This window comes from Nelusetta ayraudi, unplaced genomic scaffold (genome assembly GCF_046127955.1).
Source record: "Nelusetta ayraudi isolate G7.1 ecotype Tasmania unplaced genomic scaffold, CSIRO-AGI_Nayr_v1 ptg000039l, whole genome shotgun sequence".
Classification (NCBI taxonomy): domain Eukaryota; kingdom Metazoa; phylum Chordata; class Actinopteri; order Tetraodontiformes; family Monacanthidae; genus Nelusetta; species Nelusetta ayraudi.
The window spans coordinates 2,907,501-2,927,794 of NW_027466089.1; the positions used below are offsets into that span (position 1 = coordinate 2,907,501).

A 20,294-nucleotide genomic window follows, 5' to 3' on the forward strand; every position below is an offset into this window, starting at 1 on the left:
ATGCGCAGGGTAAAAAAAAAGTTGCGCATGTGTGTGTGTGTCTGTGTGTGTAAATAGAAACACGCACTCAGGTGTCCATCTCAAGACCTCTTTCTTAATGATCACTGACCGGCATCTCTAGGATCAAACAGACATATTTTGATCAAGTCTTCCTCTGTGTGTGTGTGTATGTGTGTGTGTGTGTGTGTGTTTGTGTGTGTGTATGTGTGTATTTCTTTAATCTCTCTCGCACTCTGATACAATGTACTGACAAATATAACATACAAATATGATGGAATTTGTCATTTGGGTTTTATTTTGAAATTTGTTTATTTTGAAAATTCACCGGATTGTCTCGTTTTTTTTGAGCGACTTCCTGTACTATTGACGAGGATCGCTCGCGGCTCGCGCACAAAATAGAGCAGACGCCGAAACGACAACTGCATGGCGCGAGCCGCGCGCTTGTTCGCGTCTACTGTGAACCACCACATTGATTAACGTGGGCGCCAAATGGAAGCGCTCGGCGCTTCGCTTCCACGTCCAGTGAACTGACGTTAAATGCATGGTGCGATCCGCGAGGGGAGCCTCGCGGATGGTTGATTAACATGGGCGCCGAATGGAAGCGCTCCTTACAGTAAATGCATATCACTTTTGTCCTCTCAAGACTGCCATCTGGCAGAGTTTTGAAGTGGAACTTTCCATTTACAATTGACGCCTTATCCATGTTAGTCCTTCCTAGTGCTCATCTACGCTCAGTGTCTTTTTCTTTTTTTGTTGTGTTTACAAGCCGGCTGTGTGACTGTGTGCTGTGAGTCAATTCATTTCCCGTTTCCACAGTCTACGGAGCGGCCAAAGGTTCAAAAAGCACCGTGTGCGTTAATCGCGCGTTAATATATTTATTAAGGGTGTCAAAGTTAACGCGTTATTAACGCATTAACTCAACGGCGCTTTATCGCCGACAATTATTTTATCGCGGGATTAACGCACACGGTGCTTTTTGAACCTTTGGCTGCTCCGTAGATTGTGGAAACAGGAAATGAATTGACTCACAGCACACAGTCACACGCTTGCAGCCGGCTTGTAAACACAACAAAAAAAGAAAAAGACACTGAGTGTAGATGAGCACTAGGAAGGACTGACATGGATAAGGCGTCAATTGTAAATGGAAAGTTCCACTTCAAAACCCTGCCAGATGGCAGTCTTGAGAGGACAAAAGTTCACACCAGACGCGAACAGGCGCGCGGCTCCCCTCGCGGATTGTGCCATGCATTTAACGTCAGTTCACTGGACGTTGAAGCGAAGCGCCGTGCGCTTCCATTCGGCGCCCACGTTAGTCAATGTGGCTCGCGCCATGCAGTCGTCGTTTTGGCGTCTGCTCTATTTTGTGCGCGAGCCGCGAGCGATCCTCGTCAATAGTACAGGAAGTCGCTCAAAAAAAAAGAGAGAAAATCCGGTGAATTTTCCAATTAAACTAATTTCAAAATAAAAACCGAATGACAAATTCGATCATATTTGTATGTTATATTTGTCAGTACATTGTATCAGAGTGCGAGAGAGATTAAACAAATACACACACACACACACACACACACACACACACACACACACACACACAGAGGAAGACTTGATACCTGAGTGCGTGTTTCTATTTGCACACACACACACACACACACACACCTAACGCCCGTTCGTAGGGGATGAATTGTTCAAGTTCGAGTTTAAAAATAAAATATACAAATTTTGGTAGTACTAGTAATCATTACTATGTAATGTTACAGTTATCTATGGAAAACCATGCAATTAATCTGATTAATTTTTTTAATCGACTATTTATTCCAGCACTCAAATCATTTCATGATAAAATATATCATAGGCGACCAAGGGAAGAATATTCAACATAAGGCCGAAGAAATTAAGTGACCTATTCAAAATAAAGAAGAAATACTCAAAACAGGGGGGAATAATTCAAAGTAATGGGGAGAAAATAACTTCAAACGGGGGAAATGGGGTCCGTTCAGGGCTGAGGCCTTACCAGTGCGACTGACCAGGGAGGACGAGTAGGAAGCCCAGAAGAGTCACCCCACTCACTCGTGAAACAGCACTCAACGCACACTCCAGGTGAACAATCAACCCAGGTGGTGACAGCACAGCAAACCAGGAAAAGGGACACCACCACCCGCCTACACCAGTCGACGACTGTCGGTCCTCAGCCACTGAAGGACAAAAAGCAAAACAAGTTAGGAGGAGGAAATGCACATAACTAAGCTAACCTAAACTAAAAAAAAAAAAAAAAAGTTTAACATACGTATACATACACAAAAAGAAGCAAACTTGCAAATGAATCAAAACCAATTAACAGACAATCACATCAATTTGACAATAACAACAGCAACAATGAACGTGACAACCATAAGCAAAAAAAATTAAATGAAATAAAATAAATCCCTCAATCGCACAGTTCAGAATAAAAGAGAAACTAAACCCGGCTAACACGGGTGCCTCTGAGAGGTAGCTATGCCCAAACGACTCAACGTGGACAGCGGCTGCAGCGCCTGAGCATGCCACAGCAGGAGGAAGCGGAGGGGACAGCACAGTCACACCGATCCCAGCGTCCACCACAAAGCCTTCGATGTAGTTGGACCGTATGCGAGGTTTCGGAGCGATTTCAGCCCCGCAAAGCAGCACCCCTGCTGGCCCTATAATGCCACACAACTTTTAACAAATAATACCAGGAGTCCTACTACTAACTTTATCTCAAAGCACAGTCACTCCATAATGACATGGTTGTTTTTTTGGTCAGACCATTTAAGTGAAATTGGATCGTTGTGTGTCGCAGCACAGTGGTTGAGACACACTGGTTTAGATTATAATGCAACACATTTGTCAAATATATCTCTCCTTTTTGCCTCCTCTCTGACAGGCATGTCTCCAGACCACAGCCTGACTATTTCAGATGTTGTCCACAAGGCAATTGTCGAGGTCAATGAGAAGGGAACAGAAGCTGCTGCTGCAACTGGTATGATCTTCAAACTATTGATGTACATACCTCCAAAAAAGTTCACTGCAGACCACCCCTTCCTGTTGTTCATTCAACACAACCCCTCCAGGAGCATTCTCTTTGCTGGCAGAGAGAGAAGAGAAAACAGTCCAGTGGTTCGCTCAGTCAGAGCTCAAGCTCAGGAGCGGCGTGGCTGGCTGGCCGGCTGTGCTGTCGCCTCCTGTGTGACGCGCTGTGACGTCGAGAATATCTGTCTTTGATACTCGTGAAGAAAATCTGCATTTTAAATTTCACCTACTGAGCCCAAATCGGGACACAACACCTAGTTTTCCTTTGGTAGTTCCACCAGGGTCTAGCAGTGCCTGGCCACCTGTATTTAAGTTTTGTCTAGAGGAGTTTGTTGGCTTTTGAGAGAACATTTGTGTTTATTATGATAAAGATATCCTCAGTTTCTGGATACCTGCTTGTTTTCTGTAGAGACAGTATTTGTGTTTATTATTATAACGACTACCGTAGTTCTCAGATTTATATAGTGGATATTTTCTTTCTTTGTTAGTCGGCTGTATCGCCATCCTTAGTTTTAGCTCCTTGCCATCAATAAATATTTATTATCCTCATTAATTTGCAATCTGTTTCCACCGATTCAAATATAACAACAATCAGGCTGCCTGAAAGTGGGAGGCTGGGCGGAGTTTCAACTCAACAACAGGAAGGTAAAGTCAGTGAATCTTGGTTTGAACAGTGCCACTGATTCCTCTGGCCCTGTGCTTTTCAAAGCCTCCACTGGGGGGCGCCAGAGGACTGCAGGGGAGGCGAGCATGAAAAGTGCGGCATCATATTGAAAGTGAAGCCAAGGTTGAAGGATGAAGCGGCGGGAAAAGCAACAGTGTCCATAGTGATGATGAAAGTCTCTGACTACAGTTGATGTGTTGATGATTTGATTGGAGGAATTGCACCAGCAGCCTCAGAATGAAGACATGAGTTGACTGGAGAACTGGAGGAGGTTTCAATGGATTGAAAAATATGTTGAAAAACACTCAGATATTTATTAGAATGTTTTCAAAGAGAAGGTAAAGCATGCAGATGTTAAAATGTGTTTAAAAAAGACATTTAAGATCAAACGCAAAGGATTATTAAAATGTTATTGAAATATACACGTTTAAGAACATACAAATGTGAAAGATGTTTACAAAAAATACACATGTATATAAAATTTATTCATGAAACCTTTTTTTTAAATAAACAAAGCAATGACAATAACAGTAATAATAGACCTACCTTGACCCCTGACCTCTGACCTGTCTGTTTCTCCTGGTTTCATTGGTTGTGGCTTCATTTGATTGAAGAAGAGGCAGCATATTACTCCAATTTTAGCTTCCTTGCATTGGCTGCCTGTCAAATTTAGAATTGAATTCGATTCTAGTTTTAACTTACAAAGCTCTTCATTCTCAGGCTCCTTCTTATATTAGGGAACTCATTGAACTTTATCATCCTCCAAGAGCCCTTTGCTCTGAGGATTCAGGTCTTTTAGTTATCCCCAAAATTTCTAGAGTTAGATCAGGAGGTAGGTGTGTCAGTTTCCTGGCACCTTTATTTTGGAACCATCTTCCAGCCTCGGTGAGGGGGGCAGACACAGTTAGTTTATTTAGGAGTAGACTTAAGACTTTCCTTTTTCTTAAAGCTTATAGTTAGACTCCATCCACTGTCAGTTAAGCTGCTGTAGGCTTACGCCGTGGAGGGAGATCTTTCGCTCCCGTTACAGGGATCGTTGCTCTGTGCAGGCGGAGCCTTTATCACTCTCCTCACCCAATCAATCTTTTACTCTATCCACTCTGTCCAAGCTCTCATTATGCTTTGTACAGAATGCTCGATATGCATGATACTGCCGCAGTCTCTGTGTCCCCGGCAGGTGATGACCACTGCGCCAGGAGCTGGATTGTGCTGTCCTGGGGGTCTTGCTGTCATCGCTTCATCCCACCACCACGCTTAGGACCTGGACTAGTCCTATCGGCAGATTGTCCATCGAGCTAGGCTCTTGCCTTCCAAAGCATGGACACTTACGCTCCACATGGACAGCAGCCTTGAATTATTTCCTATTTTTTGTGTTTATATCCGTTTTGCCTGGTTGGTGTATCTGTTTTTCACTCTGTCCTGTCTGCCACCCTGGCTCACTCTGCTCCTTTCTCTCTTTCTCTGTCTCTCCTCTATCTTTCTACTTCACCCTCAACTACTCATAGGCAGATGATGGCCCTCTGGAGTCTGGTTCTGCCCTAGGTTTCTTCCCACAGGGGAGTTTTTCCCAGCCACTGTCGCATCTTGCTTGCTCCGGGGGCCCGGTTGGTTCTCTCTGATTGTATAAAGCGCTTTGAGACGCCTTTGGTTGTGATTTAGCGCTGTACAAATAAAAGTTTATTATTATTATTATTACAGAGCAAACAGTGAGGGTGTCTGCCGTCACTCTCAGGGAGCTCCAGCCTTTTTATACGCCAGCTTGCGGCAGGTGTGCTCTGAGTGGCTGCTTGTTGTTGGCCAATCCTCTGCCCTGGACTGAACACGTGATCCCCCAGGGCCAATCGACGGAGCCTGCAGACCCACACCAGGGAGTGCACCACAAGACACAGCGGGGGGGGGGGGGGGGGGGACTAGCGGCTCACGGCCAGAACACTGTTTCCGAATGGAACAACTGAATTTTCAGCCGGGTCAAAGGTCAAATTCATAGGTCAAAGATGCGTATTTCCAGAATGGAAGGTGGTGGAAAGATGATTCCACCTCTGGCCTGTTCAGAAGAGAGGAATTATGTCAGCGGATCCAGGTTTGAAGTCTGTAGGACGTTTAGGAAAAAAATTATGATCTATTAAAAAAAAAAACTTTTTAATAGGAAAAGGTTTTGTTTTTTTGTTTTTTGTTTTTTTTTCCGAACTTCCAACTTGCAGAAAGTGGTTTGGACCTTTCAGACCATTTGGACGTGAATGGACACCACTTTTCTGGAACATCTTCTCCTGCTTCGGACTCAGTTCATTCAGTCTGATGTACTACTGTTGACTGCACTGCTGTTTACCTGTTTACCTGTTCACACTGCTGTTTACATTACATTACTCATACTGCACTATGAACATTTCTACCTTGACTGCTGCACCTATGTTTCTTTTATTTTTCTGTCACAGTGTAGACATATGTAGACTTGTATATATATTTTATATTTAGGTATATGTGCATATTTAAAGAATACTTGGATATCTATCTATCTAACTATCTATCTATCTATCTATCTATCTATCTATCTATCTATCTGTCTATCTATCTATCTATCTATCTAACTATCTATCTATCTATCTATCTATCTATATATACATATATATATATATTATGTATACTTGTATATATATTCTTAATGTACCCCTCCACCGAGTTGCACATTGTTTATTGTTTATTGTATACTTCAGTCGAACATTGTTTATTTGTTTACCCTTTACTTTTTATTTCCTGTTGTTTTGTTTTTTGTTTTTTAACCTAAGTAGTGAGATTGAGAAAAAACAGAGTCAAATTCCCTGTTTGGCAGCACAAACTTTGCCAATAAAGCTGATTCTGAGAATCAGAATCAGCTTTATTAGTGGTCAGGGCAGGGGTGGGCAAACTATGCCCCGGGGAATACGGATGGTTCTGGAGACCAGTATGGACATCAGGGTAGTCGATGTCTATTGGAATGCGGCTACTCACGCCCAACCCAAACAACCCCAATCTGCAATTCGGCCCCCCTCTGAAATGAGTGCTTAATAATTCTCCAGTGTATTGATCAGTCTTCTGTTGTTAGGTGAGAGTTTGGTGACTATTGTGAGAGAGAGCCTGAAGTGCCGTTTCTACTGTTGTAAGCCCTGAGAGAGCTCCGGTGAGCTACATGCTACAGGGACAAAGCCTTGTGTTTAGCCTGTTTGTGTTTGCTCATTGTGAATATATTGCACATGAATATTTTCTGTATAAATCAGTCAGAGTTGCGGTGATAGCATTTAATGTTTCAACCCACAGTGGTACTGTGTATCATTGTAAAATATGTACAAGCAACTTATAAAATAAAATATATTGCTTAGCCTATGGTGGTATTATTTTTGATGTATTACCCTAAATAGCTCATATAATTTTCATTGAAGCTAATTAAATATATAAGTGTATTAAAACAAGTGAATTCATACAGTTTAAAAAATAAATATCCTATTAAAAAGTGAATTAAAACACTGTTAGAATACAATTGGTGATGTTATGTGTATATGTATGTTGCATTTGAATATGAGCATGTAGAGAATGAATAGGAATAGTAGTGTCATGATGAATGTGAGTCATTAGTAATTGAATGTTTTGTGCACCATGTATTAGATTGGTTTCACTCTTTGGCTGGAATAAAGATTGAGCAGCGTGATTGTGAACCTTCCGCGGTTGAGTGGCGAGCCAAGCAAGCAACGTGATGTCCGAAGGAGAACGGGATCGACTCCGAGGAGCATCAACACCTCCTCATTCTACATTGACAGATAAGAACGTTCATCACAAAGATCTAGCCAGGTAGTAAAATAGATAGATATAGCAGAACAGACAGACACACTGGAAGCCACAGACATTGAACTGACTGACAACAGACTGACTTTTCACACAGCACTCAAACAACATTCTTTATCTCCTGACATAGGAGAATTTGACACTTTCTTTTGAACTTTATTATTTTATTCTCTTATTAATATTTGAAGAGCTCTATTTTGTTTTTGTCATAAATGTTATTGCACTGGCAAAATGTCTTGGTTTCCTGTAATAAAAAGGTTCAATGTTAAACTCAGCAACAGTGTCCAACTGCCCCAACCTAGACAGTAGTGATGTTACGAGACGCGCCGAGGCTTCGAAGCGTGTCGAGTAATGATGGGGGCGTTTCCGCGAAGCGCGTATCGAGGCTTGCTTCATTTAGGGGAGGAGCCAAAATGATGACGTCCGAAGCCTCGCCGCCCGGCTGGTACCACATGATTGCTTTTGGGAAGTGGTTAAGGTTTTGCTGCGAGGTTTAACGCCTTATATAGACCCCTCAGGCTCTATTCAAAATGGGGGTTATTGCAGTCAGTTGAGATTTGGAGAGAGTTTGGATGACTAGATTGTGGATAGCGTTTATAGTTTGGAGAGTTTGAGAGTAGATAGCATTTAGTTTGGAGATAGTTTGGAGAGTTTAGGGAGAGAGTGAGGAGAGGAGAGGTGATAGGATGGAGCCCCCTGTCCTGTACATCAATGTCCAAGTTACACAAGCATCTATGCCAGGAGTGCCCATTACGTCGATCGCCATCTACTGGTCAATCGCGAAGTTAGTTTGGGTCGATCGCATGGAGAGAGAGAGACGCACCGCTTTAAGGCGCGCATCCGCGTCAATTACAGAATCGTTCAGGCAGGATTAGAAAACACGGTGGATGTGGTTGATTTTGGTCATAATGTACGATGTGCTGGATTTTGTTTTTATATGTGCTGTGTTTTACAGTGAAACGTAAATGTGACGTATCGGCTTGGGCACTGTTCAGATCAAATAAAGGAGACATGAAGCAGATTTCATTTTAAATCAGGACAGGAAAAAGAGTTTGGCTGTTGTTTTCTTTAAATACACGCCAAACTACCGGGGTTGTCGCGTGAGCTTGCAATCCTGGCGTAAACTGATCGAGACGCCTCGCTCGGAAAATGCGCTTCAAAATGCACACGCACCGCAGACGCACCGGAGATCCTGGGAGATGCTGCTAGCAAAAAGTCTGCATTCCACACACACACACACACACACACACACACACACACACACACACACACACACACACACACCAATTACCCCTAACCTATGCGTTGAAAAACACAGAAATATACAGCAAAACATCTCAACGTAAACACACTTTTACTGATAAAATAAAACATAGGCAGATATAACCTTAACAATTTTAAACCATGAGTTTTCTGTGCAATGATAATCATACATGCACATGGGAACATGTTTACCCATTTAATCCTCTTTCTTTCCTTCTTTCTTTCTTTCTTTCTTTCTTTCTCACTGGACTACAAATATATTTCTGAATTAATATGTTTTGCTATTTTATAGTAGGTGGATCTTTTTGACTTGGTCATTTTAAAAGTAACTTGCATGTTGAAAAAGTGTGAGCACCCCTGATCTATGCCCTTTTCCAAGTTCCACAAGCACTTTCACTGTCATCTGCCTGATTACACCCATGCCCTTTTCAGAAAAAAAAAATGCACAACCTGCCATATTATATTAGCATTTTCTGAACATTTGCACAAACAGAATACATTCAAAAAATGTATTCTACACATATTCTAATTTATGTACAGAAATGATTTGGTCATCAATTTTTTTGCAATTCATAGTCATTCCCAACAGACACAACAGACACAAAAATGCAATGCATCACACGTGGTTGAGACACAGCTTGCCTGTGATTGTACACTTGGCCAGTAGGTGGTGTCGTGTGCACATGACGCTTTGAGAAATGAAGCCTTTCTCCAAGCAGTTGGCTCAAGTGGTTCAATGCCTCATGAGGCTTCACCTCACCATCACTACTAGACAGTGTGCTTTCTTCATCCAGTGAAGGTTGGAGGCGTTACACTCTGATTACTGATAATGAGAAGAAACAAGTCCTTATTTGGCAGGGAGCCAAATGATCCATCCCTTCTTCCGGTGTCACCTGTTCAAACAATTTCCTGCAAGACAAGCCTGAGGTCACAGGTTCCTGTCCCCGTGCCTCCGATGGATCATAAGTTCCCCACCATGGAACTGAATGTGTTGTAGAGTTTGATGGTGGTGGCAAAGCCAGTTGCTTCTGCTGTCCATCCTCTGGTCCCCCTCTGGTCACCAGTTGATGAGGGATGTGCTTCCTTTGTCCTTCCTTGAGCTCTTTGCATTGACTCCTGCAACAATGCCTTTCTTTATGAATTGAAGAATTTGGTTGAAACTTAATTTTATTTAAAGTGTTTGTATTTTGTTTATATGTCTAAAAGAAAAAACCCTGAAATAAACTATTCCTTTTTTCATTTTCAAGTTAAGAGTATTGTGTTATTTACAGAACTTAAAGATATACATTAAAATCAATAATCTAAAATGACATTTTTAAAGAATTAACTAATGAACCCAGAAGCCCACCCTTGGTAAAGGCGTAGTGCTACAATAATATTTATAATCTGACATTCACTCCTAAGAAGGTTCTTGTAGAACCCGACAGCAGATCTTCTAATCTCAGACCAGTCTGACATTTCAAGGCCACAATCCGGGCGTAAACAGTGAATGATCTTCATTTGTCCCTTGTTTTGCTCCAGCCCAAAGAAGACTTGAGAAGGGGCATCCATCTCAGCCACATTTAAAAAGCTAGACCTGACCAGAGCTCCGTGTGCTGACACACCTAGCAGGTTGGCTATAGCGGCCTTTTTCTTTCTGAGGGAATCTAAAAGCCATAGATTTCCAGAGGACTCTGCTAGAGATGGCAGTTCTTCCGCCTCAAACATCGGGCTAAATCTCTCGTGACATTGCCAGTCAACTGCTGGATCTGTGCCTTGCCGAAATCCCACCACTGCTGGCTGCTGGGAAAGGCAGGCCTGTTCTCCCTATGGCTCTCCCAGAAATATTTCAAAGCTGTTCTAAAAGCCTGGTTATTTAAAAGGGCAGTGTTAAAATGCCAATAGGCGCTTTTTAAAAGAATATTCTTCATAAAAAACAGTGCAGGAGACCAAGGAGTGGTCACGAAAACCCACAGGTTAAAAATATTTCAAAGGTGTGTAAAACAATAAATGTGGTCAAGTGGAGCTCAAGATGAAAAGTTTTCTTTGGAATTACTCCAGGTCTATGATTGCTGTTAAAAAGCCTCCACACGTTGGATAACTGATGTGATTTTATAACCTGTGTCATCCTGCTGGAGGAGGCCCGCTGGGGTTCTGGGTGATTCCTATCTAGTGAAGGTGACTCTGTGCAATTCAAATCACCTCCCAAAAACATCAAATCATTTTCATCACAATTTTTAACAGCATCATTTAAAATGTCTAAAAAAGCCGACCCTTCAAGCGCCTTTGTTGGGCGTAGACATTTAAAAATACAAGTTGGATATTTTCACTTTGAGCAACACACCTGGGATGATTCCTTCAAAATCAAAAGAAACTGGTAAAAATCTTTGTGAAAATAAAATTCCCACCCCTCCACTACAGTTGGACCACCCATGGATAAAAGAAAAAGTACACAAGTCAAAGTCAAAGTCAAAGACCTTCTACACTTCCTCATTTTGGCTGCTGAGTTGACTTTTTACTTTGACAATGTGCTTTTTTAACCTGTAAACCTCCTGATCAGAGAGCTCATCATCAACTCTTCCACATTTCCTAGTGAGGAGTTTAGCGGATTTTAGAAAACACTTTAAGATGGGGAAAGTGATCTTCTACTATTATTAACCTCTGCCCTTTAGTTCTTTCCAAAAACCTTTTTATCCCCCCCCCCCAGTGTAGAGAGAGTGTGCTGGTGACTCTTGTGACAAAGCAAGATCGCTGTCTCCCTCCTGGCTGAGAGTCACTGCTCTCCTGCTCACCTTGCTGCTGCCGCTCCCTGACTCTGTTCCCTTTCTCTTTTGTGACATTTTAATGTCGTCATCGCTGACCATCTCCTCGTCCAATAAGGCATCCATCTGAGTTTCCACGTCATCAATCTTTAAATTTTTTCCACTTTCTTCTGACTCGCCGGCTGCATCCTCCTGAACCGTCTCTTCACCTGTCCTTTCCAAACAAACAACGGGGGAAACCTCTCTCACCAACGGTACCCTCGGACCCGGTCGGCTGCAGCGGTTCCGTGCTAGCAGCGACTTCGGACCGGGCCGGCTGCGGTGGTTCCCCACCGGCGGTCGGCCTAGACCGCATTGGCCCCGCCCCACTCTTCTCTGGGCACGATGGAACCAAATGAGCCTCCGCCATTTCATGGTTTCAGATGTTGCCAAAACGACGTCATTGAAGCCATGGACTTTGAATGGAAAGGACAGGTTTAGACGGTGTGTGGAATCTTTCAAGATGATAAATACTTGCCTGCGGTGACTGACTACGTGTCTCAGCTGAGGTGATTTGCAGCCAAGCGACACCAGTACTGACCTCACACTCTCCAGTTGATAGTCTCTGCTGTGGACAAGATCCATTAGTGGCTTCACTGATGAATACTGCAGCTGGTTCCAACTCAGGTCCAGGAGTCTGAGGTGGGAGGGGTTGGACTTCAGAGCTGAGAGCAGCCAATCACAGCTGAGCTCTGACAAACTGCAGTCGTCCAACCTGAATAAAGAATAAATGATGGTGTGAGTGGAGTTTTCATCACTATCTCAAATTAAAAATATTAATGTCTATAACACTGTAATGTCCATTAAACCAATCAGAAGCGCAACAATAATACTGAAATAATGAATCACCACAATAAAATATTTTATATCAACCTGTTTAGTCATGTGACCACTGATCAGCTGTTAACAATGTTGGAATTCATTGATTCCTTTTGCCTCCAAGGTTCAGTGTGTAAAATCAGTGCAGATTTATTGCTGAAAGCTTCATATACAACCGTCAATATAGTTTGACGTCTTTGATTAGTAGAAAATAAAAGTCCTCTGCTTTTCCTGCCGTTAGAACGGTTCTTTATAGAAAAAGACAGGAGGTCAAAGGTCGTGGCCATCTTGCACCCCCATGTTTGTAGGCGGCTGGTTGGGAAGATGAGTTTGAGAGACAGTTTCATATTGATGGTTGGAGGCTGGAATCCTCTAATAAAGCAAGTGCTGAGAACAAATGGTTATTAAGTGACTGAAATGCAATGGAATCTTTTCTGCATCTTGCTCATCAATACTGAACTGACTGAGATGATAGAACCTGCATTGACTGTTGACCTTCTGCTGAGTCCAGCTGGATCTATCTACAGTATCTAAGTGCTCATACAGGTGGCTAATGCTAGCGCTAGCTGAAAATCATGCTAGCACTGGACTGTCTGCTGTGACTATGACTGATTGTGATGCTAATAGATGGTTGTAATGTTTGTATTGATGGAACTTTATACAGAGAATTAGACACCTTTGGTGTCAACCACATCCTTTATGATTCTGGAAGGCCCCCGTAGTTCACTGGCAAGAAGGGGAGAGGGAGGGCCAGCAAGTAAGCACTGCAATCTGACCACTAGATGGCAGGATTTTACATACTGGACCTTTCAACCCGGGGGCGACACGGTGGCGCAGTGGTTAGCGCTGCCGCCTCACAGCAAGAAGGTCGTGGGTTCGATTCCGGGGCCTGGACCTGGGACCTTTCTGTGTGGAGTTTGCATGTTCTCCCCGTGTCTGCGTGGGTTCTCTCCGGGTTCTCTGGCTTCCTCCCACACTCCAAAAACATGCATGTGAGGTCAATTGAACACTCTAAATTGTCCGTAGGTGTGCATGTGAGTGTGAATGGTTGTTTGTTTCTATGTGGCCCTGCGATGAACTGGCGACTTGTCCAGGGTGTCCCCTGCCTTCGCCCTATGACAGCTGGGATAGGCTCCAGCAGACCCCCGTGACCCTGACCTTGGGACTAAGCGGGTATGGAAAATGAATGAATGAATGAATGACCTTTCAACCCAGTTTCACTCATTTCAAACACAAACCAGTGACTGCAAATTGAATTTCCAACAGCAGTTAAGTGAAAATCATGACAACAATAACAAGAGTGATAGAAGTTGTAGAGTGAAGAGGGTGAACTGACCTCAGAGTCTCCAGTTTACAGTCTGGACTCTGCAGAAAACCACTCAGCACCTTCACTGATGAATCCTGCAGCTGGTTCCCAGTCAGGTCCAGCAGTCTGAGGTGGGAGGGGTTGGACTTCAGAGCTGAGAGCAGCCAATCACAGTTAAGCTCTGACAAACTGCACCTCTCCAACCTGAATAAAGAATCAATATTTGATTTCTTCCATGGTGTAAATGTCATATTAAGAGTCATTTCTCCCTGTTGATGATCCAGATGTGCAGCTATTGGGATCACTGAGTCATTCCCTCAAACCAGTCATTGTGTCAGTGTGTTGTCAACACAATAACAACAGCAGTGTGCCAGTCAGTGTGCAGCTAATCAGCAGTGAAGATGGAAAATAATCAGTGAGTCCTTTGTGTGCTTGTGGCTGTTTTCAGTCATCAGAGTCTCGTTACAAGTCAAACACATTCAAAGGACAAGATGAAGAAATACTGCTGCACTATTAATCTGCCTCTAATATTTCTTCACACGATCTTCTGCTCAGTCATGTGACCTTCATCACCAATCAACAACTTCCATTGAGCTCCAAAGTGACTGGAGACATTTTCCACACTTTCTTCCACCATCCAAAGTCTTTTCTGGCTGCAGATTGTTGACATGAAAATATCAACATCCACTTTGTCTTGATGAGTCTTTAATATCTGCTTCAAAGTCTTCACACTGAGCAGCGTTACACACCAGTTGTCATCTGCTGACACACACTGTCCACCAGTAGAAAGCAGGAACTGACCTGAGAACTTCCAGTCTGCAGTTTGGACTCTGCAGTCCAGCACAGAGCAGCTTCACTCCAGGATCCTTCAGGATGGTCCAGCTCAGGTCCAGCAGTGTGAGGTGGGAGGGGCTGGACTGCAGAGCTGAAGACACCACTGCACACTCAAGCTCTGAGAGTCCAACACTGAATGAAGGAGAGCAGAGTGAGAAGTTGCTCCCTCCTTCATCATCATCATGATCATGATCATCATCATGATCATCATCATCACCACCATCATCATCATCATCATCATCATCGCCATCACCGTCATCACCACCACCATCATCATCATCATCATCACCACCACCATCACCACGATCATCATCATCACCACCATCACCATCATCACCATCACCATCACCATCATCACCATCACCACCATCACCACCATCACCATCATCTTCATCATGAATGATTGAATAGTTGATTTTGGTTGACAGTGTAAATCCAATCAATCTTGTGCAATCAACTGACAACAATGAAAAAGAAGCTTCCAAAACAAATGTGCACATTATAAAGACTCACAACAACAAAAACATAACAACTGTGTGAAGGAAAAAGCAGCAGGCCGAAGCCCAAGCTGATTCTTGCCTTTCCTATCCAGTCCATAAGATTAGCTCGAATAATTAGTCAGACAAAATCAAAAAGGAAAATAAGAGAAAAACAACTCAACAAAATATGCTTGACATTATTCTTCATCATTGACTCACAATTCAATCATTTATCCTCATCATCATCAAGTATTTTGCCCTTCAAGATTTTTTCAACTCAACAAAGAAGCACACATTTTCAAATGGTCACTGATCCCATTCCAAAATGGAACTCCCAAAAAAGAAAGACATCTATATTTAACAATGCTTCTCACCTTCCATCATTCAAAGACACTCAACCCTCTGAACACGGATTGATTTTCTCTCACTTTAAAACACTGTGGGGTAGATCCTCAAAGCAATTGCGCGGCTTTTGTGCCTGAAAATCTGTGTAAATAGCACAAAAAACGGTGATTCCGATCCACAGAGGGGACGCAAACGTGAAAATCGGCTTACAATGCGCTGAGGCACAGATAGCGGCAGGGTTGCGCCAGACTGGAAGATGAATTGGAAGATCTTTGATTCTATCAATCATTGATTTGTGCTTTAGGGAACTTTATTGATTATTCTGACAACTCTTTTCTGTTTAACCAGGTTTGTCCCTTTGAGATCCAAGATCTCTTTTACAAGAATGACCACACACACACACACACACACACACACACACACACACACACACACACACACACGCACTCTATACGTACCTTCCCATCACAGCCTTCCTGCAGTTCCTCACAGCTGGAATCAGTCTCAATCTTCCCTCCATGGTTGTGTTGTACTTGCTGGGGTCCAACTCCTCCAGAACCTCCTCTGACATCTGCAGCATGTAGGCCAGAGCTGAACACTGGATGGCTGAGAGTCTCTTCTCTGATCTGTTCTCTGACTGTAGGAACTCTTGGACCTCCTGATGCACTGACTGATCCTGCACCTCCAGCAGACAGTGGAATATGTTGATGCTTCTGTCAGGATAAACATCACCAGTGTTCATCTCCTTCAGGTTGTTGATGACCTTCTGTAAGGTTCCTGGATGGTTGTCAGTGAGACCCAGCAGGCCTCCTAAGAGTCTCTGGTTGGATTCCAGACTAAGTCCATGGAGAAAGCGAACAAACAAGTCCAGGTGACCGTTTGGACTCTGCAGGGATTTCTTCATCATCCTCTTCAGGAACTTATCCAGGGATTCTCCAGAGTGAACATCTCCTGTCCTCTTCCTCTTGGTGTGACAGTGGAAGCTGTAGACTGCAGCCAGAAACTCCTGGACGCTCAGATGAACGAAGCAGTAGACAGTTTTGTGGAAGATCACACTCTCTTTTCTGAAGATCTCTGTACAAACTCCTGAGTACACAGAGGCATCAGTCACACTGAGACCACACTTCTCCAGGTCTTCATTGTAGAACATGATGTTTCCACTCTCCAGATGTTCAAATGCCAGCTGGCCCAGCTTCAGAAGAAGCTCCCTGTCAGCCTCCGTCAGGTTAATGTTGTCTTTTGGTTTCTTCCTTGAGAAGAATGAGAATGAGAACATGTCAGTCAGCATCTTTGACCACTTCAGCTCCTGTGGACCTGTGGTCTGATGCTCTCCTCCATACTTGTGCTGCTTCCTCTTGGTCTGGACCAGCAGGAAGTGTGAGTACATGTCAGTCAGGGTCTTGGGCAGCTCTCCTCTCTGCTCTAAGCTCAACATGCTCTCCAGAACTGTGACAGTGATCCAGCAGAAGACCGGGATCTCACACATGATGTGGAGGCTCCTGGAGGCCTTGATGTGGGAGATGATCCTGCTGGACACATCTCCTCTATCTCTGAACCTCCTCCTGAAATACTCCTCCTTCTGGTCATTGGTGAAGCCTCGTACTTCTGTCAGCCTGTCCACACATGACGGAGGGATCTGATTGGCTGCTGCAGGTCTGGAAGTTATGCACAGCAGAGCCGAGGGAAGCAGATCTCCTCTGATCAGGTTTGTTAGCAGGACGCTGACTGACTTCTTCTGAGTGACGTCAGTCACCACCTGGTTCTTCTCAAAGTCCAGAACCAGTCTGCTTTCATCCAGGCCGTCCAAGATGAAGAGAAGCTTGCAGACATGCAGCTGCTCTGCTGTGAGCTTCTCTAACGTTGGATGGAAAACATGGAGCTCCAGAAGACTGTAGTGCTGCTCTTTGACCAAGTTGAGCTCATACTGAGCATAGTCTGATGATTTGACTGACTCTCTTCATTTGAGCCTGTGTGGCATTGCCAAACCAGCAGATGGCAGCAAAGGTGACCATGCTTTCAATAAAAGAACAGCACCAAGCCACAGTTGCAACCCTGAAGACTGAAGCAGGGAGGCAACGAGAGCATTTTGACAGTCTTGGTGTGAGCCAGGCGGGGATGGAACCCACAACCTCCCAGTCTCAGCTGCTTAGGGACTGGACTGGAAGCTGGAAGTTGTTGTTTGCGTTCCTGGAAGAGTGTTTTTCACAGAAGGCTGCTGGACTGACAGCAGGCCGGCACATCATCCAGCAGCTGCTGTTTCCTGCTCAGCACTATTGCTGTTGTTCCACTTGCCAATAAAATATCTCCACTTCTGCTGAACCCACTGACGTCACGCAAACTCTGTGCTGAAGCTCAAGATCCACATCATCCAATTGATGTTTCTGGATGCTTTCTTCACAGGAACAAACAAAGTAAAACCTGCTCCCAGTGGGAAAATGCTCAAATTTCTAATTCTTTTTTGTCAGCCACAATTTTGGAGGTGTTTCACAGTCATGTGACCCAAAGGAAAGAGAAACACTGTTTGCTGTCTGCTTTGTTTGTTTTGGTGCTTGGCAGAGACCTCCAATGAGATGAAAATTCAACTACAGAAAATAAAAGTGTCATTCTTACAAGAGACAGGTGAACCAAACTATGGTCTGTGGCCCCTTCCAGGCCATTGCAGCCACAACCAGTGCAGTTGACAACAACTCCAAGAAGAAGATCACTGCACATTTGCCTGCAAGTTAACAATAATGACAGGGAGCAGCAGTGTAGTAGTACTGCAGTAGTACTGTAGTACTGCAGGTTGGTCTCCAGAACACTTGTCAAGGGTCTGGGTCTGGTCTGGGACTCTGAGGCATTTTTATTGCTTCTACACTTGGCAGCGGGACGGCTTGACTGGTGAGACGGGCATGATGGGAAATGACACTATTGAGCAGATCAGGACTAAAATATTGATCCGTCCAATATGTGGATTCTCAAATTAATACTCCAGTCATCTGAGGCCTTCCATTGTTTCTCTGGGGTACAGCCAGATAGAAATGCTCAAACTCTGAATGACTGCTGCCTGCCTGCCTGCCACATCACACCAGTCTGTTGCACAAACTGTCCACTGCCTGGCCGCATCTGGAGCACAAGCTAGAAATCAGCTTTGCACTTCCTGCTGCTGCACAGTGTTCTTCTGTCTGATCAGCCCTTCTCCCCCTCAGGCTGCAGCTGTAGTGGTGACTTCAAGCTGACATCCAACATTAAAAGGAACAGAACTACAACCTGTTAACAAGGCACAATAATATTGAAGCACCCTGCTAAAGTATACATGTGTATATTTTTATACATATATATGCATGAATATCAAATCAAGTGCAAAATATAAATCAAAGTATATACACAAAATTATACAAATTGGTTATTTGACCAATTTTAAAGTTTTGCTCATTTCCTTGCTGAAATCCACCTTGAAATCCCACCCCTGTTGGGATCAGGATAATCCAGTTCTTTTTGGATCAAAGTTATCCAGATCCTACTGAAATGTTTTGAACAACACAAACTGAAGGTTTGATCCAGATTAAAATTAGGATTGGATTACATCATCTAATCTGATTTCAGAATCCTTCTTTCCCTTTGGAACCCATTTTCAAGATTCCATCCAATCCCATAACCAAAATCCAATCAGATTACCAGTGAAGTTGTGGGTGGGGCCAAGGCTGATGGTACCGATTTATAGCAAGGTGTTGATTTTTCAACATTAGGTGTTGATGATCAAGCAGGTGTTGTAATCAACAGCTCTGCTGAGTCAGCGGTTCATCTGTATTTCCGGGACAAAGGCCGCTCGTTCCAAGACTCAAAGGTCCAGATTTTAGACACAGAAGACAGATGGTTTGAGAGAGGAGCGAAAGAAGCCACCTGTGTCCACCTAGAGCAACCCTCTGTGAACACAGAGGAGGACTCCTGCTGCACCGCTCACTCACACTGCTGCTGCTGCTGCCGCCTCCAGCCAACATGCAGCCTGATGGAGAAGCATTTGGACTTTCAGCTGCTCTTGTAATATTTTTTGATTCTTAGATTCTCTGATCAGTGTTTCTGCTCCCACTTCCCTGAAATCACATGACGCTGTGTTGAGTTGAAGTGCAGCCATGCCCCTCTCTCTCTGCCAGGGTGCATCAAGCGTGGCTGTGGCTCCCAGGAGCAGTTGGAGTGCAACAGGTGAAGATGGTCCGGTCCTCAAGGATGCTCACTCCATCAAAAGACAAGGGCAGCAAACATTGTGTCAGAAGCAGTGGCAGGAGAACAGTGGCAGAAACTGCACTCGGAGCAGAACACACTGCAGGACAAAGCAGTGATGGACAAATGAAGCTTGTGGGAAACATCCAAGCACTGGAGCCACTGCTTTGAAAATGGCTGAAAATGACTCCAAGCTGCAGTAACATTGCCCTCTGCTGGCCAAACACACACACACACACACACACACACACACACACACACACACACACACACGTCAAAGCTTCTCTGCAGGGAAACTATATATATATACATATATATATATATATATATATATATATATATATATATATATATATATATATATATATATATATATATATATACATATATATATATATATATATATATATATAACATATAGAAGCCATTATTGCCTCTGACTTGAGTGCTGTGCGGCTCTGTTTGTCTTTGTCCACTGTACGGAAGCGCTTGCCACCTCTACCCGCTTCTTTTTGAACTCACGGTTGTGGGGATGTGCTGCAGCCTGGACCAGCTGTCATTGGGCAAATGTTAGAAAAGTCAAATATGCAAAATACTCCTTCTGGATGGAATGTGCTCCATCAATAAAGCTGCCTTACCTTGCCTTGAAACTTACATTATGGTCACTAGAAATCAATAATAAACACATCAAATACATTGGAATTAACCACACTCACACCTACAGCAACCTTGAAAAACATCTCCAG

General features: G+C 43.6%; 2 protein-coding genes and 2 long non-coding RNA genes across 4 annotated transcripts in view; 2 read left to right on the top strand and 2 right to left on the bottom strand.

Moving 5' to 3' along the window:
• Window positions 1-3,278, top strand: part of LOC142892603 (leukocyte elastase inhibitor A-like) — a 4,223-nt gene extending 945 nt beyond the window's left edge. The window contains exons 3-4 of the mRNA XM_076032796.1: window positions 2,821-3,141; window positions 3,249-3,278. Of these exons, the coding sequence (XP_075888911.1) occupies window positions 2,821-3,141; window positions 3,249-3,278 (351 nt within the window). The remainder of the gene's footprint in view (window positions 1-2,820; window positions 3,142-3,248) is intronic.
• Window positions 1-17,360, bottom strand: part of LOC142892607 (NLR family CARD domain-containing protein 3-like) — a 406,144-nt gene extending 388,784 nt beyond the window's left edge. Inside the window, exons 1-3 of the mRNA XM_076032801.1 lie at window positions 17,301-17,360; window positions 16,652-17,245; window positions 15,807-16,573 (exon numbers count right to left, since the gene is read on the bottom strand). Coding sequence (XP_075888916.1) covers window positions 15,807-16,573; window positions 16,652-17,245; window positions 17,301-17,360 — 1,421 coding nt within the window. The remainder of the gene's footprint in view (window positions 1-15,806; window positions 16,574-16,651; window positions 17,246-17,300) is intronic.
• LOC142892785 (uncharacterized) lies at window positions 6,744-7,961 on the top strand. Its single transcript, XR_012927491.1, has 3 exons — window positions 6,744-6,863; window positions 7,346-7,755; window positions 7,844-7,961. It is a non-coding gene; the product is annotated as an uncharacterized LOC142892785 (long non-coding RNA).
• A 373-nt stretch (window positions 17,361-17,733) lies between the features above and the next one.
• Window positions 17,734-18,631, bottom strand: LOC142892786 (uncharacterized). The gene is made up of 2 exons (XR_012927492.1): window positions 18,109-18,631; window positions 17,734-18,064 (listed from the first exon to the last, which is right to left on the bottom strand). It is a non-coding gene; the product is annotated as an uncharacterized LOC142892786 (long non-coding RNA).
• Window positions 18,632-20,294: the final 1,663 nt, after the last annotated feature.